Source organism: Puma concolor, chromosome F2 (genome assembly GCF_028749965.1).
Source record: "Puma concolor isolate L17-30 chromosome F2, mPumCon1.1.hap2, whole genome shotgun sequence".
NCBI classification, from domain to species: domain Eukaryota; kingdom Metazoa; phylum Chordata; class Mammalia; order Carnivora; family Felidae; genus Puma; species Puma concolor.
In genome coordinates this window covers 40,077,639-40,103,794 of record NC_141684.1, presented here as the reverse complement: position 1 = coordinate 40,103,794, position 26,156 = coordinate 40,077,639, and the positions used below count along the sequence as shown (strand labels likewise).

Below are 26,156 nucleotides of genomic sequence, written 5' to 3'. Positions count from 1 at the left end.
AGCTCTCAGAGGACATCTTTACATAGGCAGCTTTATGAACTTGGCCAGAGCGTGGCTAAGAGCCAGCTCATGGCCATGTGCCAACACTTTCTGGCCTCCTGTGTGTTCGCCTCAGTGACCTCGTCTGTACAATAGGACTAATACCATCTACCCTATACGATTGTCCCAAGGATTATGTGAGGGAACAATTATAAAGTGCTTAGAACAGTGTCTGGAATGACCTCAATCAGTCATAAATGTTAGCTTTCCTTAGAATGACCACCACACAACTGATTACTCTTACTTACAAATAGAGTCGGAAGATGCCACTCGTTTTCTTTCTTGTTTCAGGATCTTGGAGTTTTTGTTTCTTCATCTGTATATTTGTTTTTTGGTTTTATTTATTTACTTGGTATTCTGGTGGGAACTATTTGTTAGCAGGTTATCTGATAGAAGGTTCTAGTCTTTTTAGCCTCAACAAATGTGCCCTTGAACTCACAGGTGGGCAGTACAGCTTGTCTATTTTTGAAGGCTTCCTAAGGACAATATCATTCTCAGGTTAGAAGTTCTCTGAAGTGCCAGCCAGCAGCAACCCATAGTCAGATATTCCCAGGAATACCAGGGGGCACCATTTATAATCACAGAACATGCCTAAATGGGAATGAATTTGATCTTCTTTGTTGAAAAAAAAAAAAGTGAAGGGGAAGAAGAACAAGGAAATCAAACACAGGTCCGGTGGGGCTACCCTCAGAATGATGAAGGCCTTTCCTATTAGCTTTCTAAGCAACTTTTAGACGATTGCTGTGCATAGAAAGACTCTTTTTTAAAATGCTTTGGTTTCATACAGGGAAAGAAACCCTCAGGGTGAATTACTGGCTGCTCTACATTAGAGGCCTCGCTGTAAGAACCATTAGCTATAAAAAGAGAGGTTAATTATGAGGAGAACTGTGTGGCCAAAGCTGAGGGAGTTATAGTGACTTGCAGGAAGGGGGCTGATCAGGAGGCCACGTTTGATGGCAACGCCCTCTCCTGGACAAAGGCTGAATCTGGAGGCTGATACCAGGCACAATGCTTGGGCCGGTTTCTGTTGGGTTCATTAGCTGTGGGGGTTATTGACTATGGGATCATTAACTTGTGGCAGGAGAAGGGGGAAGGAGCAAGAGGAGTGGGGAGACTTAGCAAAATTTCTCAGTCTATAAAATTAGGATCTTGTGAAACTTCAAAAAGACTTTGTCAGGTTTAGTAATCCTACTCCCTACTCTCATCCATTCTAGAAGATCCGGCTTCCCACTATGCCTTAAGACATGCTCATGTAAAGAAGCACTTGGTTTCCAAGAAACCGCATGAATTTTTTTTTTCCTTTTAGAAGGACTCAAAGATAAAATGTTGTGTTTTGTCATGAAAATTTTATTTCAAGTGAGGAATCCAATTCCCAGTCTGGCCCCTGCCAACATTCTGAGGACAAATAGAAATCCAGGCTGGGCAAAATTTCGGAACTCATCTCCAAAAGGGATATTTTGACAAAATGTATACATGCTTCAGACCTTGCTGTCGTTAACTGAGTACCTACTGTATGCCAGGCACCAACAGTACATTTTTCTCGCCTCGTTTCACTATACCACAGAATTTGTGACTCTTCAGCACAGGTGTGTGGTCACTAGTTCTGCAAATGCACACACCAAGAGTTAGGCTCACAGGTCCACCAAGGGCCACACAAAGAGAGCAGAGCAAGCATCAGTATTCAAATCCTTTGACAGACTGCTGTCATTTTCCACTCTTTAGCCCTGCCTCCACAAAATAACCCAAACAGTTACTGTTTGCAACCCTTGTCATAACCATTCAAAAGTATGTAGCTTAAAGGAAGAAATGTTAAAATGTCTACTCCTGAGTGTGACACCCTCTGATCTCACCCACCCTGTGTATGCTTCTGGACCCCCTTTTTTGTTAGCCTTCCCAACTCTGGAGTATGCAAGTAGGCAGGTGAACTTTGTGACAAATACCCGGTAGATCTGAAGTGGGTGTGGATGTTGATTTTCCATTTTTATGATACATTTTCAATATGTATATAGGTAAGTAATTTCTTTGCCCATAACGCTTCCAAGTCGAATTCTCTCTTATGAATATCTACTTCCCTGTGCCAGCCCTGGGCGAAATTTTACCATATTGAACTTCTGTTCTTCGCGGCCATCTTTCGAAGAAGGAAGTTATAAGAGCTCCTTCTGAAAGATGGTCTTGTCACAGGTTAATATAAATTAATGTGCCTCCACCTTCACTCACTCTAATTTCTTATGAACATTCAGCCTAAGCATTTTCAAATATTTTACATTCGGCAATGTTTACAAGGCCTGAACTTGAGCTCAGCCGGGGCACTGTTCTGGAAGTGAGCGGAATACGGTGTCTGGGAGCATAGTTTCTGGAGCCAGCTCTCCTGTGACTCCTGGCTCCACCATCACTTCTGCCATTGATTTTGAGCAAATCTCTTCACTCGCCTGTGTCTTATGTTCTCTTCTGTGAAAATGAGATTAGAATGTCCTCTACCTCATAGGGTTCCTATGAAGCATTACTTTATATAAAGTACTTAGAAAAATGCCTGGAACATAGTAGTAGCTCTGAATATGTGAGTTCCGCTGTCATCACTATTATCATTATTCCATAAGAAATACTTGAAGGACTAAAGATTCAGTGATATGCTTGTGACTCTCCTCCCCTAACTCACTTAGCAGGTTGTGTCCTGTGATGTGCATGGTTTTTGAGAATACTCAATTCTAGTAAGTGAGTAAGCTTGTGGTTTACAAACATAGGCAAACTATCTGAAGGTGTGTAAGTCTAAATGAGTAGCTAGTAAGCAAAAAGTGTGGTTATCATAGGCAGAACCTAGGGGATGTGTTAAGTATAAATATAAGATAAGTAGTTGGCAAGTGGAACATGTGCATGTTAATCACATGGAGAGAAGGATGAAAGGACACCAAGAAACACCTGATATTTATGATGCATCTGAGCACCAAATATTCAGAGTGTACTAAATATATGTAAGGCTAAATATCAAGAAGCATTAAATATATGTGAGCATTTGATATTCGTGATCTCCTAATTGGGCAACCAGTTGGTTATATCCTTCAGGGCCCATCTGTGCTGTGCCCAAGTTCAAATAGAACTCATAGGTGCTCAGCTAGCTAATCAGCAAGCTATAGCATACTTGTTCCTACATCTCTGTAGTAGCACATGTATGTGACGTTGGCCTAGGGCACCTTCCATCTGGGGGTCCTGTGTCAGGGATACCCAAGATCACCCTCAGTTTCAATGATTTGCTAAGAATCACAGAACTCAGAAAAGCAGTTAAATTCATGGTTACAATTTATTACAGCGAAAGGATACAGATAGAAGTCAGCAAAAGAAAAAGGTGCATATCACAGAGTTTAGGAGAGACTAGGTACAGGCTCTTAGTTGTCCTCTCCAAGTAGAATTATATGGATGACACTTAATTCTCCCAGCAATGATGCATGACACCACTTGCAAAGCATTGCCAAACAGGAAGTTCAAACAAGCCTTAGTGTCCAGAATTTTTATTGGAATGCCTATGTGACTGACCTTAACTACTCAGACCCAGTTCCCTAGGGGTCCAACTGATAACATGTGGCCCAAGTCTCTTACCATAAATCACATTGTTAGCATAAACTATCTGGCAGGGCCCAAGGCCCCTGGTAAACAAAGATACTCTTATCAGACCATCTATTTCAAGGGCTCAAGGATTATCTCCCAAGAGGTAGTCAAGGACCATCCTTTCTTTGGAATGTACAGAGTTTGAGCACCCTAAGCCTGCTAAGCTAATTCTTTCCTATACAGTCCTCTTGCACAAACCTCAACTCTGGTCCTAGTAACCACACTATGAGCAGGGAGAGCTGAAGTGGCAGAGAGAGACGGGGCATATGGACATTGTGTACCCCAGGATTCATGTAGTGGAGTCCTCCAATTGCTCCCTATCCCAAGTGCATGAACTGACCCCATCTTTCCCCCCCTTGCTTACTGTTGTGTGTTTTAAATATATTTAATAAGCCTTGTGATTTAAGTATTTTAATTTGTTCTGTGAGTCTTTCTGGAACAACTTGTTCAATAGTGTATTTAGAGGCAACTGTTTTACTTGGAGACAGTTTCCCACATGGCATGTCCTCACTTCATCATTTGTTGGGGCGGGTGGACAGGTGATCGGTCAGCCAGCTGCTGCAGATATACTACAGGAGCAAACAACACCAGTGCTTACAACAACCATGGTGTTATGAATTAGGAACAATAATGCAATCTATACAGGTGGGATAGAGAGGAGGAACAAGGTAACAAAGGAGATTCGTGAGAATATTGGTATGGCTGTTACCTTGTTGATTGGTTCTAGCCACAATTTGCCTCTAGCTCGTACTTATCGAATGCTCACTACAGATCAGACACCATACTAAACACTCTAGATGAATTAGTTTATCTTCACAATAGCCTGTGAGATAGGTACTCTGTTTACCTTCACTATTTTCTAGATGAGTAAACCGAGGCACAAAGGAACTTGTGTGAAGTCACGTACTTTGTCAGTAGCGAAGCCAGAATTCATACGCAGATGACAGAGTTCACACCCTTAAGCACTCCACTAGGCTGCTTGGGTTCTGAAATGGGTTTGTCTTGGTCTCAGGACCTGGCACAGAATAGATAGAACTCTTCATTTGCAAGTGACAGAAACCCAACTCAAAACGACCTAAGCAAAATGGATACTTATTCACGCACAAGACTGAAAACTTCAGGGAACAGAACTGCAGCAGTCGGATCGAGGGGCTCCACTGGGCTATCAGGACGTGGCTGCTCATTCACTCACCATCTCTTGTTTCTGTTTCTTCTCTGCTGGCCTCACTCTTCCTTCCCTCATAGCTATTGGGAACTCCACATTGACATTCCTATGGCTTGGCAATCTAGCTGAACCAGAGATTGTCTTTCCCAAGAGTTCCAGTCACAGACCAAGGAGTCAGACTGACTCTGACTTGCCCAATTAATCCAGTCGCTGAGGCAGGGCAGTGGCCAAGCCTGGGTGATGTATGCACTCTTACTGCTGACTGCTGGGGTCAGTTTCACCTGAACCACATGGATTAAAAATGAATGAAGGCAGCACACCTGGGTGGCTTAGTCAGTTAAGCATCTGACTCTTGGTTTTGGCTCAGGTCATGATCTTATGGTTCGTGAGTTCGAGCCCCGGGTGAGTGACATGCTGACAGCACAGAACCTGCCTGGGATTCTCTCTCTCCCTCTCTCTCTGCCCCTCTTCCACTGTCTTTGTCCCTCAAAATAAATAAGCTTAAAAAAATTTAAAAAACCAAAAAAGGAAAATGAATGAAGGCATTTTCCCAAAGGAAAATGGAGTTGTTGCCAAGAAGAAGAGAGAACAGTTTTGGGCAGGCCAAAACAAACAACATTCTCACAAGGTTCAGTAAATGCATGACTATGGGGTGGGTGGATGGATGGATAGATGGATGGATACAAAAATCAATGCCCAAGGCAGGAAGCGCTATGAGAAACTTACAAGAAAAATACTTTCTTGTATATCCATCCTAACAGTGAAAGAAAGTCAAAGTTAGCAATTCTTTTCGTTCTCTTTCACAAAAAAGACACTGGGAGATTTGAGGGAAGCGTTTGGAGGAAGACTACTGAAAAATAGGTACATGAAACAAAGAATGAGAACATGGGGAGGAATTTCTGTAATGGAGACAATTACAGTTTTAATAGGACATCTGCCTCAAACAGTGTGGGTTTCTGGTTGGCGCTTTTGTTGGTGTAGCTCTTTTTCTTGGTGCAGTGAGAAGACTGCAATCATCACAGGCAGTTACAGCCCAGCGCACAAAGTTGCACATCCCATCTGGAGACACTGGTCACCTCAACTGGCACAAGACAGCAGGATCCTTAGGAAATATAAGTTCGCTCCACAGGGCTTCTCAATCCTCTTTAACTTCTGATTTCAAGCCATTCCTTTTGGCTGCTCCCTAGTTAGCCCCATTTGTGTTCCCTTAAAGCTGCCATTTCAAGAGTTGATTTTCAGAATGGGATTTGGCAGGGCAAATGGAGCCCCAGTTGGGAGAGTGTGTCTACTCTGCAGAGAAGGTTATGAAAGAGGACAGGACGATAGATTCCAGCAGTGGGTTCAGGAAAGAAAAAAGAGAACCACGTACACACTCCCATACATAAGCACCTTGAACTGCTTTTTTGCACAGCTGGGGTTCAGTGAGTGCTCAGCATATTTCAGCCCAAAACACTTACTTTTTCACCATGTGCTCCATTTCAGAAAAAAAAATGTCATCTGCATCTTTCTGATTCACCTGCATCAAAATTTGGCCCCTTAGCTCATATGGCTGCTCTTATGTGACAACTCTAATCTTCTACAGCTAAGTAGACATTTACATCTTTTGTGTTTAAACCAGGATTTTGTGGAAAGTTTTTTGCCTCTAAGAGATTGAAGTTTATTTTTCAACCCAGAAGTTTCTAAGTGTCCAGGGCATGAGGGCTGCCAGGCTAGAGAGCTCAAGTCCAATGTGTTTTCTCAGTTATGATGCTTCATCCATTCAGCTCTAATAAGGGACAGTTTCCTTGACATGTGGGACCTAACATCCTGACCCTTTCCTCCTGCACTAGGCCTTATGATGCCCATCTCAAACCAATTAGGGCGGAATGTAAGAAAATGTTTTGGTTATAAAATATGATTCACCAACATAAAGGTATATCAAAACTGAAATCTGAGAGAAAAGTGAAGTCTCTTTTACAAATTGGGTTAAATGAGGCACAAAATGAGAGGGCTAGTTTTGTAACTATACCCAGAGGCAAAGGAACAGAAGTGCCACAGGAGTCACAGTGTCACCTCCCTCCAGGAGACTGGGAGGAAATGGAGACTCAGCCCACCCTCCTAATTTAATCTAAGAGGAACCCAAGCCCAGCCAGGTTGAGGCATTTGGCCAGTAGACGTAATGAACCCAGAAGTCAGTCCTCCTACATCCAGCATGCTTTTCAGGTCTAAGGGCTCCGGGCTGAACCAAACACAATGAAGAAAAAGCAACAGCTTCCCTGAAGTGTTTATGCTTTCTCAAATGCAGTTAAGTTTCCACAAGTTTTCACTGTGGCCATCCATCAGAATGGGGAAAGATAAAAAACAAAGCAAACCCCCCCCAAAAATGAATCTGGGCCACCCAGACCAATGGCCCAACCTGAGTGTGTTGTGAGCCAAAGTGAACCAAGAAAACAGGTAGATAGTTGGGGGTGGGGCATGGCTCTCAGTGCTATGAAGCTGACTCTGATGAGCCTGCCAAGTAGGAGGAAGAGGAGAGGACACAGGGACAGGTGTATCTGACAGACAACCTCTATCTCCTGTCCTGTGGTGGGCTGAATTCTCTCACAGATAGTTCTGAACCTGCTTTTCCCAACACTATCAGCTGACGAGGTATTTGGCATGATTTTCTGCTTCATCCTATTTTATTACCAACCTTTCTCCACACGTTCCAGTTTTGAACACAGATAATTAATGGCAACAAGGATTTTCCAGCCCACAAAAATTATACAGAAATGGCTGAAATGATGTCTTGATGACAGAGAAAGAAAAATCTCCTTATAATTTGCAGTGCAAACAGACTGCTGCCCCCATACCTGTGCCTTTTCACGTCCAAATCTGGGGGGTGACTTGATATGTGATCTTAATTGGGCATCTTTTAGAAAGGATGTCACATCTGAACTTGACTTCAGGAAATTCTGCCCCCATTCATCTTAGTATATAAGGTTAAACTAACGTTTTTCAAGTGAATGCATGATTGTATTTCTTCCCCCCTGACACACACACACGCCATGTCATTTAGATTCAATTCTCAAAGTCAAGGCATTAATACTGACAATTCATCTGACTGTTTAAAATAAATTTTTTAAAAGGAGATAATTTCACACATACCAAAACAGATAGCTCACTTTCCCAGACTTGATGCATAACTTAGTCTTAGAAATAATAAAGCCAGGAGCTCAGACTTGTGACAAAGTGAGAGGATGGGCAGAGAAGCCTGGTAAAGGACTAAATCTTTGCTAAGAAGTTTGGATAGGAGGGTTGGAGGCAGGAAGTGACATGTGATTTGAATGTGTTCTCATCTTTTTATTTTATTATTATTATTTTTTAAATTAAGATTCAAATTCTACTCAATCTGCTCTTTAAAAAGAGAGGAAATCGCCAGACCCAGAAGAACCAGATATCATCAGTCAGGAGGCTTTTCAGTTGCAGAGGGAAATCAGGAGCTGCCATTAGATTTCCAGCTATTCTTCTCTACAAATGGAGCTGTCCACACTTTACCAAGCATCTCACTACAAGAGAAGAATTTGTGAGAAAAGTCAAAATTTGACTCATCATTCCTTTATCCAAAAATGACTAAATGATAGCAGCTTTTTCTTCATTATATAACTTGATAGACTTTTTAAGAATTGTGCTCCTGGGTGAATCTCAGCCACCCAGTGAGTGGCCTCCCTGGCTTCTGCCTATGACTTGCAATGCTTTGTTACCGAAAGATCCTGGCTGACCATGGTCACATCACCCACCTTTGCTGGCCTCACTTCCCTCTTCTATACAATGAACCCAGACAGGGTAAGTTCTGGCATTTCCACTCTGCCTTCTTATAGTTCTAAGCCTGCAGTTGTAATCCATGTTTCTATTGAAGTGATGATCTGTGAACAGTCAAGAAGGAGGGTTCTAAAGGAATGGTTCTAACCTTCTCCCACCTTGTTATCCAGAAGTGGCATTCTAACAGATGCCTCTTCTACATATGATACTTAATGCATCCATCAAGGATTCACCTACTTGCCTATTCCTTCTGTTGGGTACCACTCCCTGCCTTCCTTTTGTTTCATTATAATTGCCTTCCCCTTCCCACACCTTACTGTGACAATCATTCATCTGCTTGATAAACTTCCACTGAGCACTTCCACAAACACAGAAAGGGAAGGACCTGATTTCTGACCTTCAGGCAGCAGTAAGATAGTGACCAAAGGCTGGAATGCAAGATAATTTCAGAGGAAAAGGAAGTCACATGGCATAAGGATTTTTTTCCCCAGGAAGCAAACATGAGGAATAAGGAAAGGAGTAGGAGATGCTCCCAGCAATAACCTGAGGATGGCTTGCCATGAAAAAGTTCTGGAAGTGCTATCTGGCATTGCTCTGCCTCAGCTTTGGTTTCTCACCTCTGGTAAAACTGGTAAAACAGCTTATAAAACCAGATTTCAAAGCATCTCTCACTATTTGCCTCCAAGAAACAAGTCTCTAGACCTCCACACATAGAGCCATTTTTGGCAAGAATTTACTTTCTGGGGAAAGGGAAGGAAATGAGATAGAACAGGCTATTCTGAAGGAAAGCAGAGAGGGAGGAAGGAGGGACAGCTAGTGGAATGATAATCAACCAAAATAGAAATACTGGACTCTAAACAGATAGACCTACATCTAGAGCACAAGATTATTAGTTCCCACAGAGACTGAATCTTTACAGATATTTAAGCTGGGAAGAAAGGAAGCAAACAACTCTTAATTTTTATATTTGTGAGAAGTATCTGAATCTTGGCTTGGGAAGTAATGAGAGGGCCTTCAAGGGTCAGAAATGATGCCTTGAACAATTATAGTGCCATTCTTGCTCTACAAGCAAGCAGACTGCTTTCCTGCCCATCCTGAAGCTATTATCATTGATATCTCATTGTCTACTCTGTTCACTTCTAAGAACTTCCCTGACCTAAGGAAGGGGGACTTACAGCTAAACACTGCTCCCCTGCCTTTGGAGCATATTCTTTATTCTGTGTTTCAACCATCTAATAAAATGTGGAACACAGACCACTGACATCAGACTCACTAGGGACCTTGCTACATACTGAGTCCTGGCTTCCCACCCAGAATGTCTGACTTTGAATCTGTGTCTAAAATTATCTTTTTATGTATGCATTTTCTTAGTTTGTTGTTGTTGTTCTTCTTCTTCGCTGCTCTATCTTCAGCCCCCAGGAAAGTCCTAGGAATTTAGATGCTAAATAAATATGTGTCAAATAAATGAATGAATCAGTATATCACACGCCCTTGCTGATGGGTGCCTGGTTTAGGAAACATGACCAACATGACACTAGCCCTTCAGTGCGAGACCTGATTCAAGTTCTGGGGCTTTCGTTGGGAATGAGAAGTTCCTTTTCTTGATGGGAGTAGGGTGATTTTGCTTGAAAATAAAACTAACAAAGAGGAAAAGTGGAACCAGGAGATGGAGTGAGGGCAACCGTGTCCTGCGGTCTTATCCACGACCAGAGACAATAAATTCCTGTGTGTTGAAGCCATGCCGATGTGGATCTCTGCCCCTCATGGCTGGAGGAGACCTGCCTGAGCAGTACCTTGCCTCCAGGCTTCACTCGTGTTTCTGGGCTTCAGCTTTTAAGAGCAGGGATTATGTCCTCTATTCTTTCTCTACCTCTCCTGATAGATCCTACTGTCTGCTCTTGGGACTTTAATGCAGGGCAGGTCTTTCCTTCCATCATTATACTTTTATGATTATTGTAAGAATTTTCTCTTGAAAATTGCACTTGAAAGTGACTTCAGAATTTACAAGTCCTTCCATATCTATTATCTCCTATGATCCTCTCAACAACCCATTAATCAGCAGTGGAAGTAAATCCTCCTCCACTTCATGGATGGGAAACTGGCCCTTGAAAAGATTAAGATACAGCCCTGGAGTCAGCTGACACCACGGCAGGGCCCAACCAGGATTCCAACCCAGGCGCTCCGATCACAGTCTTCATGCCTTCTTTTTGTGGAAAAATAATAGGCCCACAGTTCAGTGAGTTTTTCCTGATAGAGCCTTGAACTCCAGCCACAAAGGACACTTCAGATTCCCTAGGCCTTGTCAGAATGTTGCCACGCCCCCCTCGTGGATTTTGTACGTGGAGCCCATCTCCAGGAAGATGGTGCTCAGGCCTGGGGTGCTTGCTGGAGCTTTAAGATGCCCGATGACGGGCCATCAGTTGAATTCATGTCAACAGCATCTTCCCAGATGATTCCTGGAACACATGGTGTGGATCCAGACTACAGGATCAGGATGGAGCCCATGCTGTCACTGTGGAGTTTAGCAGAGGAATGATATATTTTGGGACTTGTGACCAGACAACATCCGGAGACATAAGAGAGAATTCTGCATCAAGACAACATTCCCCTTCACAAACACCTAATGGTCACTCTTCAGACGCTGGTGCTGACTTTAGCCTAGACACATACATGCATACACATGTGCGCGTGCACACACACACACACACACACTTGTAATTTATTTATTAGGTTTTTAAAAACCATGCCCTTTAGGAAATGACTATGGATGCAAGCCCAGGAATAAGGTATCAGTAAAAAGCAAATATAAAATGATACTAATTAAAACTGTAGCAGGATATAAAGATCAACCTAAAACACCACCTTGTGGAGAATAGTCAGTTTAAAGACACAAGTCAGAATATAAAGGTTGGCAAAACCAGGTTGTACTTAGGGGGGGTTGAGAATTTAACAGAATCCTTTGTGGATTTAAAACTTGCCATCGGAATTGGAGCCATTTTCCTAGAATATTACTTGAAAGTAGTTAATACTAGTAGTTATAAAGATGATGATAAGTATGTTAGCTGAAATAAACAATGAATAATGCTTGCTAGTTAGCAAACAACTCACTTGCCACGTATCATCTTACTTGAGTAGAGCAGTCCCGATAGAAGCATGAAGTCCACCACAGGTAGTTCAGAGGCAATCTCGTGGGTTATCAGCTGATGTTCTGAATCACAGGCCTTCAGAACAAGAAGGAATCATTGAGTCCAACCGGATCATTGTACAGATGATAAAAATAGTCAGCATTTATTGAGCCAGACCCAGTGCTACACACTTTGTGTTCATCACTTCATTTTATCCACGCAATCCTCACCTCCAGTTCACTGATGAAGGAACTGAGGCTTAGCAAGATTAAGCCATTTACTAGTTACTTTTTACTCAACTAGCAAGTGAGAGAGCCAGACCATACAGCTCAAAGATGACCTCTCTGGTTCAAGATATGCAGCTGGCACAATCCTAAGCAACCCTGCATTTTTCCTTGCAGAGAGTCAAGGTGATGACAGATATTTTTGCCTTGGAAGCAGAGGGTCCAAAGAAGACAAATGGGAGGCAGAGGACCTGTGTAAACTAGCTGTTTGACCTTTTGAAAATCAGACTCCTATGCCTCATTTTCACCCTCGGTAAAACAAGACACTTAGACTAAATGCTCTCTAAAGAATCATCCAGCTCTAACATTCGATGATACCACGAAATACATCATGTGTGGTGATAGGCACGTGTGACAGGAAGGGAAATTTTGCTATTAACAAAAAGAAGAAAGAGAGGAATGGCCTTAGATATTTCAGCACTCAAGAAAAGCCGCAGAATTCCTCCCAAGGAAGCTTAGAAATGCAATTATGGAGCCTTTTGGGTTTTAACATATTTCTTATAGAAGGGTCTCATAAGTCTTCTGGTGCCCATAACTTAGCGATCACAGCACTTCAGAATCCTTCTCAACACATGCCCCAGGTGGCCACCAATAAATGATCAGAGTGGACATGCAGGATAGAATTCATTTTTTATCCCTCCCCGTAAAGAATTCTTGGGTCTTAAAAAAAAAATGTACACACACACACACACATACATCCCTATACATATAAATACCTTATATATTTATAGGTATAAGGCATTTAAATGTATACACCATATATATTTAAACATATGTATACCTTACAGGCATCTCGAGGATGTACTGTAGTGGTCAAATGGTGGACGGGCGGAAGCCTGTCGGACTTGTGCCAGGCCTGCTAAATGCATTTACCTGGGACAAGGTTAAAATGCATCTGAGGTAGCCAAGCTGTGGTCATCGGTCAGGTCTGACTGTCACATTCATAAACTCTCGGTATTAGAGCTTGAACACCTCTAAGGATAGAAGTCAGCATCCTGGCTTTCAGCCAGGGGAGAGAAAGAGCAACTTCTCAGGGGGAGTCCACGCCCAGACCATGGGGACACCTCGCGGGGAGAATATAGCTGCTCTCAGAATGCTGACTCCCACAGGGCTTAGGGGCAAACACACAGATTCTCCTACAGATGAAGCACCCTATCAATCTATCTCCCTTCTTTTTCCTTAGGGAGTAGAGATGAGCATGTGGGATCAGGGCAGCCAGCTGTAAATGATGGCTGAGGGAGGAGGGGGTGAGGAGACAGTAGACGGGCGGGCTTATGGACCTCCGGATCCACCTGCTCCAGTAACCACCAAATCTCCGCTCAGAGGCGCCTCTCCAGGAGGGAGGGCGTACCCGCCCCTACTCTGCCTGGACTGCCCTCTGCCTCCTTGTTCTTGCCGCCTTTTCTCTGTGAGAAGTTGAACGATAGGGCCACGGCTGAATGAAAACTGCCTCAAATACAGCTTTCTTCTACAGCACTCCCATGAGGCCCTTTGATTCTCCCTGAATGTTCTCGATGAGAATAAAAAAGGGTATCTCTTGAGGTCCCAGTAGGTGTTCAGTTAACACACGAGCACCGGTGGCCACTGAGCCCCAGACACAAAGGAGATACGAGAGGAAACAAGGAGGGCGTGGTCCTTAGTTCATGGAACTAGCAGCCTGGCTGGGAAGCTGGCTCAGATAGATAAAATCATAAATGGAGGGGCACCTGGGTGGTTCAGTCGGTTGGGTGTCCGACTTCGGCTCAGGTCACGATCTCACGGTTGATCAGCTGTGCCGACAGCTCAGAGCCTGGAGCCTGCTTCAGATTCTGTGTCTCCCTCTCTCTCTGCCCCACCCCCCCCCGCCCCGCTTATACTCTGTCTCTCTCAAAAATAAATAAACATTAAAAAAATGTTTAATGATAAATGGAATAGTTGTTATGTACCAAATGCTGTGAGGGAAGACAGTGGGCTATGGCAGCATGAAATGGGGGCCCAACCTAACCTGGGTAATAAGTAGTGAAAGATCACACATTCCCACCAATCTACACATATCCGCAGAGCTTTGTAACCATAGCTACACCCTTAGCTTCACTCCTCCGCATCAACTTCAGGCATCTGCCTAAAAAAGCAATCCCCAAATCCAGGATAAGCCATGTGTCCTAGCTTCTAGAAGCTGCAAGAGTTCACCCAGGGAACTCTCTGGAAGTGCCATTTTCCCTTGTGCCTCCCCCTCCCCCGGCCAGTCTGAGGAAGGGGAGCAGCTCCCTGTCACTACGAATCCTTGGTTTCCCTTATCCTTCCCTTTTTGCTATTCAGGTTTTCCAATCAGTTCCCCAAATGGAATTCTCTCCGCTTCAAATCTCCGGTATATTTCAGTTTTCCTGATTGGACACTGACAGACACAGGGTTCAAAGATGGCTAAGAGTTGGCCCCATCTTCAAGGTCAGTTGCCCTTCAAGAGCAAGAACACTCAGGTCTCCTCTCCTCGCTGCCCTGTGAGTGAGAGGTCCAGGAAGAGAAACCCCCTCACTAGCCCCAACTACATGTGTCCAACAAGAAGCTGACTTGTTGCTCGAGACTGAGAGCTTTCTCATGGTAGATATATGGTACCTGAAATCTGCGTGAAATGTTAGAAGTAACTTAAAAAAAATCAAACACAAATCGCAAAAGCATGTGCTGAAGGAAACTTAGCTAGGGAACAGAGAAGAGTGAATGAGGGACGAAGGAGAGAGTCAGAAGGTCAAAGGTGAGTAGTAAGGAAGAGAAAGAACTTGAATTGATTAAGGTCACCTTGGCTTGTTGCCTAGACTGGGCATGACCTACGCAGTCAAGGAACTGGGTGTGGCTGCATGGCCGATTTCAGCCTAATGCCAGCTGAAACATCTAAACCTGGCAGTGAAACCTTGACTTTTGAGTCAAGCCATGCCCTAGGTGTGTGACTTTGGGTTGTTCTACTTCCCCAAGCCTCAGTTTCCTCTTCTGTTAAAAGACTTGGAGCTGGGAGAGGGAGTGATGTTTAATTTTTTGTGTCAATTTGGCTAGGCCATGGTACCCAGATATTTGGTCAAACACATCTGGATGTTGCTGTAAAGGTATTGTTTATTTGAGATTAATATTTAAATCGGTAGACTTTGTGTATTAGTAGACTTTGAGTAGAGCTGATTATCCTTCATAATGTAGGTGGGCCTCATCCAATCAGTTGAAGGTCTTAAGAATAAAAAGACTGACCTCTAAGGAAGAAGGAATTCTGTTAGCAAACTGCTTCCAGACTTGAGCTGCAACATCAACGATTCCTGGGGTCTGCAGCCTGCGGGCCTACCCGATAGATGTTAGATTTACCAAGGTTCCACCGTCATGTGAGGCAATTTCTTGAATTAAATCCTTCTCTTCTCCCTCTCCCTCCTCCTCTCTCTCACTTCCTCTCTCTCTCTCTCTCTTCCTCTCTCCCACTCACCTTCTCTCTATATATATACACACACACACACACACACACACTCACAGCATACACCTTTTGGTTCTGTTTCTCTGGGGAACCCTAAGTATGACAGGGAATAAGGATTTCTACTTTACAAAGATATTGTGAGGTCCTCAGGAGAGTACCAGGTACACTAGAAGTGTTCAGTGTCACCCCTAAGAGAACCTTGGTTTCCCCAATGAACAGGATCCGACATCATCAGCCTCCTCACAGCCCGGCAGATGGAAGCGTTCCTGTCCTTGTGCAATGTGTGGTGCATTCAGGAGACCTCGGTACAAATCCCAGTGCTACCCAAGCCAGTCACCTCATTGCATGCTGAGGACCTGGCAAAGCTGGAACTGGACCCCAGACCCAGATCCACACCACTCACGTTCTTTCATTGAGTCACCCCACCCTTGGATAGCATCCTGGCCACTTGGAAGATACAAGCAAGGATCTCAGTCTCCCCAAGGTCTCTGGAAGCAAGTTTACAACCCTCGGGAGGCTACCGCTGGAAACAAACATCTGCCTCCCTTTTTCTCTCCCTGCCTTCACCTAAACCCAGAAGAAGGGGCTGTTCGGGTTATTACCGAACTCAATCCACAGGTCATCTGTAACCAGATCCGCTTGTGACCAGAAATTTTATGGACTCGTGTAATGAGTTTCCTGTGGCTGTTACAGAAAATTACCACAAACTTGGTTTAAAGAAACACAAATGTATAAAATTAAAAAAGAAAGAAGAAAGAAAGAAGAAAGAAAGAAAGAAAGAAAGAAAGAAAGAAAGAAAGAAAGAAAGAAAAAGGCCCCCCACTCTGCCCTTAAAATTAAACACACACACACACACACACACACACAAATTTGTTCTCACAGCTCTGGAGGTCAGAAGTCCAGAATCCAAGTGTCAGCAGGGCACTCCAGGTGCTCCCTCCAGAGGATCTAGGGGACAATCCATTTCCTGCCTCCAGGTTCTGGTGACTCCCAGCATTCCCAGGCCAGTGGCCACACCGCTCCAGTCTCTGCTCCACCTCTGCATCCCCTTCTCCTCTGTGTATGTGAAATCCTCCTCTGCCTTTCTCCTCTAAGGACACCTGTGATGGCATTTAAAGTCTGCATAACCCAGGATAATCTCCTCATCTCCAGATCCTTAATTGACAGCTGCAAAAACTCTTTTTTTCCAAATCATGTAACATTCACACACTTTAGGAATCAGGCCCTGATGTATGGGGGGGGGGGTCACTCTTCAGCTTCCCACAGCTCAGTTCCCCTGATGCCCTGAGTTCAAAGGAGTTCCCATCATCCTCTGGGTAACAGCAAAAACCAAAGCCCCACTGATCAGGGGAGAGGTTGTCCCGTGGACACCTGAGGGACCCACTCCGAGACCGGGGTGGGGTGGGTGGTGAATGGGCATGTTTGCTGTAATGGAGACACCCTAGCCCTGCACAAGACTGACTGCTTGAACACCTTCCAAAAGCTGAGTTTGTATGGAAAGAGCCTTGGCTAGGCTCATGCTTTAGGGGGAATGGGTGGAGAGAGAAATGTCAGAGTCGGCCCCAGAAGAAGTTTATACTGGCCCAGGAAATCATCTGGGAAAAACAGTCTCACTACCAGACCACTTAAAAGGAAGACTCGGAGGATCTTTTTTCCCTCATCTGTGGAGTTTTCCATGCCAATGAAAGCGGCTTAAGTTTTCTGCCACGGCAAACTTGTTCTCCCATGTCCAGCCCCTCTCTCAAGAAGGAGAAGACCACCCATCTTCACATCCGCCAGCATGATACTCAGCATGAGAACATGGAGTCCTTGAATTATTGAGCCTGATATCCAGTTTTCCTTTCTCGCGGGAATGGGCGGCAGGCAAGAACACTCCAGACTTGCACTCTCTTTGCTCTGGTCCTCATGCGGACACCTTTGGTCCCTCGTGGACTTGCTTCCTTCTCTATTGCTGTCTCTCTCTCTCTCTCTCTGTCTCTTTCTCTCTCTCTCCTCTGTCTCTCTTCTCTCTCTCTTCTCCCATCCACCCCTTTTGTGTAGCAGGAGGCGTGTACACATGTAAAACCATAACCCTCAGAGCCTCACTTCCAAGATGGCTCTTTGGAAGGTGCCCGCTGCAGATGCGGCCAGCATCCCGGCCATATCCTCTTGGCAGTCGCCATTGCCATAAACGCCAGCCCAACGCCAACTGCCAGCGAGCCCTGGCACACTTGGCCCAAGGGCTGTCTCTGACTGCCAAAGCCCCCTGGAGCCCACCAGGAGTCAATGGTCACACACTCTGGGGGAAAAGGCCCTTGACCAGCTGCTGGGGCCTCAGCTCCTGTCTCCTTGGGCAGGGTAACTCCAAGGTCCATGTTCTACACTGGGCCCCAGGGATCCTGTTGGGATTCCACTCTGTCCACAGTGGTACTTACTTGATAATGAACCTTTATCTGGCTGCCTTCCCATCTCTGTCTCACTTCCCCACGCCCTGATTGCTTCCTGTAATCACCTCCCAAAGATACTATTTGCACTCAAATACTTGTCTCAGAGTCTGCTTCTGGGAGAAACCCAAGCCAGGATATCCTCCTGTCATCTATTTGGGACCGCCTGTGTTCCCCACATGCCCACAGGCGTGATGCCTTGGAGGAGTAACTTTCCTATCCGCTAATACAGGTTCACACCCTGAAATCTAGTCTCTTTGGTCACTGGGTGAGAAAACGGATGTCACCCGCGTGTCCTTACTATTCTCATCAGACACGGCCATTCCCTCCTGCTTGCTTATTATCTCACTTTTGCACCCTAGTTTAGCTTCTCCCACAACAAACACATACGTGTTTCCTTTCAGAAGCTAGTCCAGGGCTGGCTTATAGTAAACCTCAAGTTTTTCTTGCTATTTTGCTTGTTTCTCTCTCTCTCTCTCTCTCTCTCTCTTTACCTCTCCCTCCCCCCCCCCCTTAGAAAAGACTAGCTAATTGCCTCTGGACAATTTTGCTTGTTTCTCATTTTTTACCCATTTCTCTCTCTGCCCCTTCTGTCCTTCTGTTTCTCTCCCTCCCTCCCCCATTCTCTCCCCAACCCTTTCTCCTTTTCTTCTAAGACTGGTTAATGGCCCCTAGAACAATTCAAGTTGATCACTTGACCTCCTTGCTCTACACTCAAGTCAAATACAGCCAAATGGCTCTCCCAGGGAACCATTTATCATCACTCGCCACCACAACACCACTGTCAAATCAAACTGGGCTTCCTGAATCAGCCCTTTCCAAAGCTGTTATTATTTACTTGTTTGGTCTCTGAATTCCTTCCACTTAATTGACATCATTTTAATGCAGACAACCTTTTGAACACAAAGTCTAAAATGTTTTCTATTTGGTCCTCTATAGAAAAAGTTTTCTAACCCCTGATCTAGATCAACATTTTATTTCAAGAACATCTTCAAGTTATCTCAGCGTTAATGAGAGTCTATTAGCTGGGCCAATCATAAAGCAAGATGCTGGCATAACTCAACCTTCTACCCTGCACTGGGCAGTTCCACATGCTATGGCCAATCCCGCCGTTGACTTAAGGACAGCAATGTGAAGAGGCACCAAGTAAGAAAAGAGATCTCAAGACCTAAATTAGACTAGAAAATGTGTCTTTGATATTCCAGATCTTTCAAAAGCCTGGTCCATTTTCATTTCTTTACCTCTGCATTGTTTATCGAGTGCTATCCCCCAGCTGCCACTTAAATACATCGGTCTCTTTGAATCTTCTCAATAGCTCTGTGAGTTTCAGTATCATTATCCCTATCTTACGGGTGAGTAACTGAGACCGAGAGAGGTAAACAATATGCCCAGGGTCACCAGCTAAGAAGTATAGAGGGAAGGCTTTAAGTTAGGGGTTTTTTTCTGGCTTCAAGAGCCCTTGGTCCTATCCAATGCACTCTGCTACCTCACATATGAATTTCATTCTAAGAAATGGAAGAGAAAAGCATAAAGATTTTAAGGTAAAGTCTGAGCTCTCATCCGTTTTTCACTTAACCAAGTGTTTGGAGCGGGATGCAATGCCGTGGTTGTGGGTACGGTTGGGTAATCACACCTGACGGTAAATTACTTGACTGGATCTCTATTTCACATCTGCCAGTGTGCACCATATGTCCCAGGATGTCCAGGGACTAACTTCTCAACACTTGGGATTTGGAAACTTACTCCTAATAGTGAGTGGCTCAATGACCCTCCAGATTGGACTGTGATGTGACTTTTGCCCTAGAGATACCACCACACAGCGAAAAGCATCACCAAGCCCGGACTGCCATGTGGCAACTTCGGGTTGGGTGAGAGGGCCTGTTACAGACAATCACCCTGCCAACAAGCTGTGCTGACCTGGCTGTCCGCTTGGTCAGACCCCTGTACCGCCGGCCTGAGAACTTAGGAAGTTTGTCTATTATAGGGGATGGGTGGGCCAAGAGGAGGGGACAGAGGGATCTTTCCAACATTCCTACAAAGAATCCAAAATGAGATACTGGGCTTTAAAAAGAAAATTGTTGTTTTTGGATAACAACTTAAAGCAAGAGTCCGAGTCCTTAGGACATCCCGATAAGAATTCTGTCTGGAAACACTGAAAGTCATCTTTTAGTACAAACACTCCAAAAAATACATCTGAAAGCTCTGTGTAAAAATATGAACAGCATATTTTAATGTTATAAAACTCATCAAACATTTAAAAAAATGAAGTCTAGAACTAGATATTAGGGGAGGGTTTAATGTATTTTTAAAATAATTAGCATAAAATATATTTCAAACACAAATATCAAAAAAGACCCCCAAAAACAAACAAACAAAAAACCCTACAGAACAAATAATTAACTATAGTGAATAGAGGTTGCTAGTCAATGCCTTATGGTCAGTGTGAGGTTCTATCACGGACCAGGTTGAGGATAAACAGTTTCCTTTAGTGAGGCTTTTTTATAGCTGAGACCAAGCTGACAGAGGGCAGAGAGACTCAAAGGAGGAAGGATCCAGGGAGTCCAGAACCTGGGAAACCAAGAAGAAAAATAGGAGGGCACAAATGGCAGGTGCATCCAAAAAACAAAGCACGGCCCACACTCCTATAAATGGTTTATGGGCATTCATTTATTTGTCCCACATGCGCACTCACTCTCTTCCCCCCAACATCACCCCATTATAGGCCTTTTCAAATTCTATATGGACTTGAGTCACTCAAACCATTTGTCTCCAATTAAGTAATTTTTAAAAAACACGGCGATTATTGCCAACACCCACTTCCTGCTATCTGCTATGCATTGGTATCATGCTGTCCTAGCACAGCTCCAACTATTTGAGCCATAGTTGGCCCATGATGAGGGTACACTTTGGCTCTTCTGGGTGCAACATGACACATAATTTCCACTGGGAAAGCAAGCCAGTGGTGGGAGAAGAAGTTGTAAGCCCAGATGATGCTCCTGAATGTATCTGGCAGCTCTGGACATAGAAGAAGACTGGGCAGCCAGGACGTGATGAGGAGTCCTAGTGTGGGGTGGAGTGCTGGAATGATGCATCTCCCCCCACACAAGTAGATCACAAAGCTCAGGATGATTAAATATGCTGCACCTGAAGGCAATTCTCCAATGCCAGGAATGAGTTATTCAGCCATTCTCAATAACTCATACTACTTACCACCCATTCCTGAGCAGATATGTTCCAAAGCCATGCTCTGCAGAAGCTGTGCAAAGATAAGGAAGAGTGCCACGTTGTATTTGCAGGTGCTCAGCAAATGTCTGTTGGATGGATGGATGGATGGATGGATGAAATAATGAATGAATGAAGTCCTGCTTTCAATGTTTTCACACTCCAATAGAGGAGACATAAGCATGGAAAAAGTAGTGCTACAATGAAGGTACAAACTGGGAACCATACTGAACCAAAGGAGTGACTGATTACTTCTACTTGAGTGGGTCAAGGGGCATTGGGTTTGAATCTGAAAAAATGAGTAGAGGTTTTCCAGTCATAGCCCAAGCAGAGAAAATAATATGTGCAAAAGTATAGAGGTGTAAAATGGGATGAAGCACTTGGGGAACTGTAGTTGTTCAATATGGCTGGAGAGGTCAGGGCGCCTGGATGGCTCAGTCGGTTGAGCGTCTGACTTTGGCTCAGATCACAATCTCATGGTTCATGAGTTCGAGCCCTGCGTTGGGCTCTGTGCTGACAGCCCAGAGCCTGGAGCCTGCTTCGGATTCTGTGTCTCCCTCTCTCTCTCTGCCCATCCCCTGCTCATACTCTGTCTCTCTGTCTCTCTGTCTCTCTCTCTCTCTCTCTCTCTCTCTGTCTCTCTCACACAAATAAATAAACATTAAAAAAAATTTTTTTTTAATATGGCTGGAGAGGTGAGTGTGGTCATTGGGATTTGGAGAGTGTCAAGAGTGAGAAGTTAGGGATTAAGTCATGGAAGGCTTTCTGTGCTATCCCAAGTAGTATGAACTACCAGAATGAGAAATGGAATTCAGGCAGAACCTTCCAGTAAGGTTTGAGTAGGCACACATCCAAACACCCCTGTCATTCCAGAACAAAAGAATGTCATGACTGAGCTGCCATTACCCTCAGGGGGCTCAAAAGTGGGTGCACTCACCTGTCCACTGGCTCCGCCTTTGCCACCGGAAGGTCTGTGCGCAGTGATGGTTACTGCCACGCTATTTCTTCATGCTGGCTCCACATTTCCTCTCATATTCAGTCTTGCCTCAAGACACAGGCCAAACGGAAATAAGCTGCCACGGTTGGCCCCTTTCCCAGAGAAATTATATTTAGCCCCCCAAAGCAGCAGGCTTCAAAACGGTGTGGTCATCTGAGCTAAAAATGGCCATCCAGAAGGAGCTTGATGTAAAAGTGATCCAGGGCCGAGGAACAGGCCACTTTGAGTAAACGATTATCGTGTGCTTCAAGGGGTCCTGTTCTCCGGCACTCATGGGCTGGGCCAAGTTAAAACAGATGGGCACGTGACACTATACCATCAGAAGCAACTATAAACGGGGCTTTTCTGTATGACCCCAGGCCCAGAGCCAAGGCTGGCCAGGGCAAATGTTGCCAGGCTCCAAAATTGAGCCTCTGAACACAGATAGCATTTACTGTGTCATAATATCAAAGGCCTTTTAGAACAAATGACATGAACAGGCATCATAGAATGGGAGTAATAAAAATGGCAAGCATGTGTTTTTTAAAGTTCAACCATGGCAAGGAAATGAAATATAAAATGATACCATTTTTCAAAAAATGTTTCTTCAATAATTATAGACAAGGTTAGTGAAGGTTTGGGAAATAGGTACTCTCACACAGTGCTAGAAGGAATATAAATTGGTTCACCTCTTCAGAGTTTTGTCTTTGGGAAAGAGCACTTTGACCGTGGGAGTCAGAATGGATTGGAAGGAGCAAACTCAAAGCAAGGAGACCACTTGAGGACAGGGCACCAGGCAGAGGGGAGAGTGACCCGGGTGTGGTAGCAACAGGGTGGAGTAATTAAACCAAGTGAACAGTCAGAATTCACAAGTCTCGGGAATTGATTGGACTGAATACCTGGGCAGACCATGGCCTTCACTAGAGTAACAGTCATCACCTTTATCACCATCACTAACCTTCATAGATCACTGAGTGTGGGGAAGGCACTGTTCTGAGCACTTTACAAGTCATAATCCATTTAATCCTCAGGACGGCTCTCTGAGGTAGGTGCTGTTCTTGTCCCCCTATGACAGATAAGGAAACTGAGGCACAGGAGTTGAAAACTGCCCAGGGTTCATACATTGAGATTATTCTCCTCACCTTTGTTTATGATAGTGTAAAAAATGGAAATAACTTCAAAATATAGTGCTAGTGGATTGAGTATATAAATGGTGGTAACTGCCATATGGTCAAATGTTATGTTTTAGAAGAATATTTGATAAAGGGAAAAAGACATACAACATAAGTGGGGGAAAGATCAGTTACAGTTTTCTGGGGGGAAATATATATATAAGGTTCTCATTATCTGATGGGAAAAGGCCACTTAAAGTGAATCCACTTAGATCATAAACAAGTGTTACGAAATGAATAGCAAGAAAAGAATCGATTAGAGTTGTATCTGAAAAGTTAAGCCAAAAGGTATAAAATTTTATTTTCTCTTGTATTTAACACTATATAGGTTATAACTAAAATTTTGAGCTAATTCTTGGAACCCAGACTGAAAGGAGGGTTGGATATATTCTTTCTGACAAATTACACGCTGGCGACTTGAGTCCCCCCCCCCCCCCAGGCAGAGACAGAGTCAAGGACCCCTGTGCTGCTCCCTGTTTCAGGGAAACATCAGGGAAGCATGGCTGAGCGACCGCAAAGAGAAAGGCAGGGTAGGGATGCAATATAGGGTGCATTGTCAAAGTCACTGCCGAGGGCAACTGGGACATAATCTCACCGACCTCGGCAACCTTCTGAGGATGGCAGAGAAGGCATCTCAGAGTGGCTCCGGGCCCGACCGTGAGGACTACTTCTCTGTCAGCTCCTTGCTCCACTTGGCTTGTGGGTTGTTCCTGGGTTGCTCCCAGCGCTCTGGGCTACTTGTGTCTATTGGAAGATCAACACTGGGTCTACGGCATCAGAGAAGCCCAGGAAGTAAGGCAGGGATGGGAGCCATCAATGTGAAAGCTCCATCCTGAAGCCCTGGCTGCAGTCAAGGTGAGGCCAGGAGCACGTGAGTCTGGCAGTCAGAGGTGCCCAACGTGACAGCACAGCACAAAAGCATTCTCCTCTGAATTATAGCACAATCATAATGGAGCTTTTGCAAAGCATTGCATAGACATTTGAGGTCATCGTCATTTTCCCCAAAGGCCTTTTTTATCCTTTAATATTCTACGTTTTAAACCACCTTCCATAACCTCCTCTTGCTAAGTTTCCCTTCTTTCATCGTTAACTGAGCTGACCCTACCAAACAACATTTGTCAATAGCTTTGTATGGGATTCCAGCAATTCTCCAACAATGTTTTTATCAGTGTCACAAAACGATGCACCTTTCCCAAAATTTGGGATTTCTATTTGTAGCGAACTTGCAACGTATTTCCAATGAGTAGAGAGCACAGCCACCAAGTGACAATATCCTCGGAGGGCACAGCCTCCTCTTCTGTGTCTGCAAAGAGAGAGGGGGTTACCCCAACACCCTGGAGAGTTGAACCTGACTCAACTGAGCCTCCGTAAGATGAACAAGATCACAGAACTTTATTCACAGGTGCCTGAAATGTAGATAAATGGGCCTTTACATAGGAAGAAAGACACAAACGTCCCGCCACTAAAATCCTGGGTACAGCCAGCACCCCGTGACACACATTGTCCCAAGCTGCAGCTCCTGTCTGCGTTCTTACCCCCGAGGTATGAGGCTGCGTGTGCTGCTGTGTGGGGAGAACATACAGGTGGCTGGGAGGTGGGGGAAGGTGTGAGGAAGTATTCTCCAAAAATCATAACTGGAGGCAAGAATGCAATGACACAGGGGAGTGACAGGATCCGCGTAAGACAGGAGCTTTTTTCAAGAGTGATGTTGTGAAATCTGAACAGCCTCGGAGCTCGGGCGTCCAGGGCTCAGCGGGTATTCGTTTCATAACGTTTCATATTCGTTTCATAACGAATTCAGTTCGGCTGAGCTGGGCTGTAATTGAGTGCCACCAGGGGTGCTGCCAGCAGCTCATCAAACAAAAGCACCAAAAGCTTCTCTTTGAGCCGGAAAGGCACAGGTGGAATCCGCAGGGCCTTGGCCCCACTGGAAACAGAGCTTCGTCTGTGGGGGGGCGGTGGTAAAGGGCTGTGATTACCAGCTGATCCGACCCAGGCAGGGTTGTTCCAGGGCAAAGGGAAGCCACTGCCAAGGGAACTGATGCCAGAATGCTACACAAGTGGGTGGGCACTGCCTGCTTTTGTTGACGTGGCCCTTCTGGCTGCCAGCTCCCTTCCCACCACTGCGGCTGGGAAGCAACTCACCGACACACGCACGTCCAAGGCCTGGCAGGCCAGCCCCGCTTCCCGGCAGAAGATAGCAGCATTCAGGCACAGCTGGAGGGTCACCTCTTCACTACCAAATGATGGGGAACCATCAGCCTTGTTCAAAGCAGCAGCCAAGCCCATGTTCGCCTGGGGAAGATTGTAGCACACAGCTCAGAGAGGTTAAGGAATGAGCACAAAGCAGCCTAGAAAGCATCACAGTGGGGATTTCGATGCAGGTTGTCAGTCACCAGGGCAGACTGTGCCCTTTCTGCCCTATCTGCTGTCCCTTCGAGGAATGGAGCAGCATTTCTCATTGGGGACGTTGTTGTGACTCAGGCACAACAATTTGCTCTTAATCGTACTGCCCACCCATTAGCATTCTGACCCACATCCCAAGTAGGTAGCATTCTCCATCTCAAACCACTCCACACATTTCCAACACTCCCACATGGCCCTCTTGAAAACTACCTGACAGAGACCCAGAGAGTCAGAATGCTTCATCTGGGAGCCCAGCTCTGAGTCTCCCCTCCTGTCACATGACCCACACATCCATAGATGGGGCCTCCAGGTGGTGGTGGGAGCTGAATCAGGAAAATTCTCATTCTTTAGAGGCCTCTTTGTGTCTGTCCTGAAATCTAACAAGGGACTGAATATATGTATAACCCAGAGGACTCTCATCCCTACTTCTCTCTGGGCATCCCCAAGAGCCTGATCAGTGATTGACAAAATTGAGAAAGCAGTGAAATTTATTTTGGGTTCCCTCCTGCTTCCCATTTGTTGCTTCTCTCCTAGATCCCA

General features: G+C 44.9%; 1 protein-coding gene across 2 annotated transcripts in view; it reads left to right on the top strand.

Annotated features, from left to right (window-relative positions):
* Positions 1 to 26,156, top strand: part of CPQ (carboxypeptidase Q) — a 517,628-nt gene that overhangs the window by 476,251 nt on the left and 15,221 nt on the right. Inside the window, exon 8 of one of the 2 annotated variants that reach the window (XM_086695255.1) lies at positions 8,157 to 10,319. The exons of the other annotated variant lie outside the window; for it this stretch is intronic. Coding sequence (XP_086551381.1) covers positions 8,157 to 8,185 — 29 coding nt within the window. The 3' untranslated portion in view covers positions 8,186 to 10,319. Of the gene's footprint in view, positions 1 to 8,156; positions 10,320 to 26,156 lie in introns of those variants that run through there. 2 annotated transcript variants of the gene reach the window in all.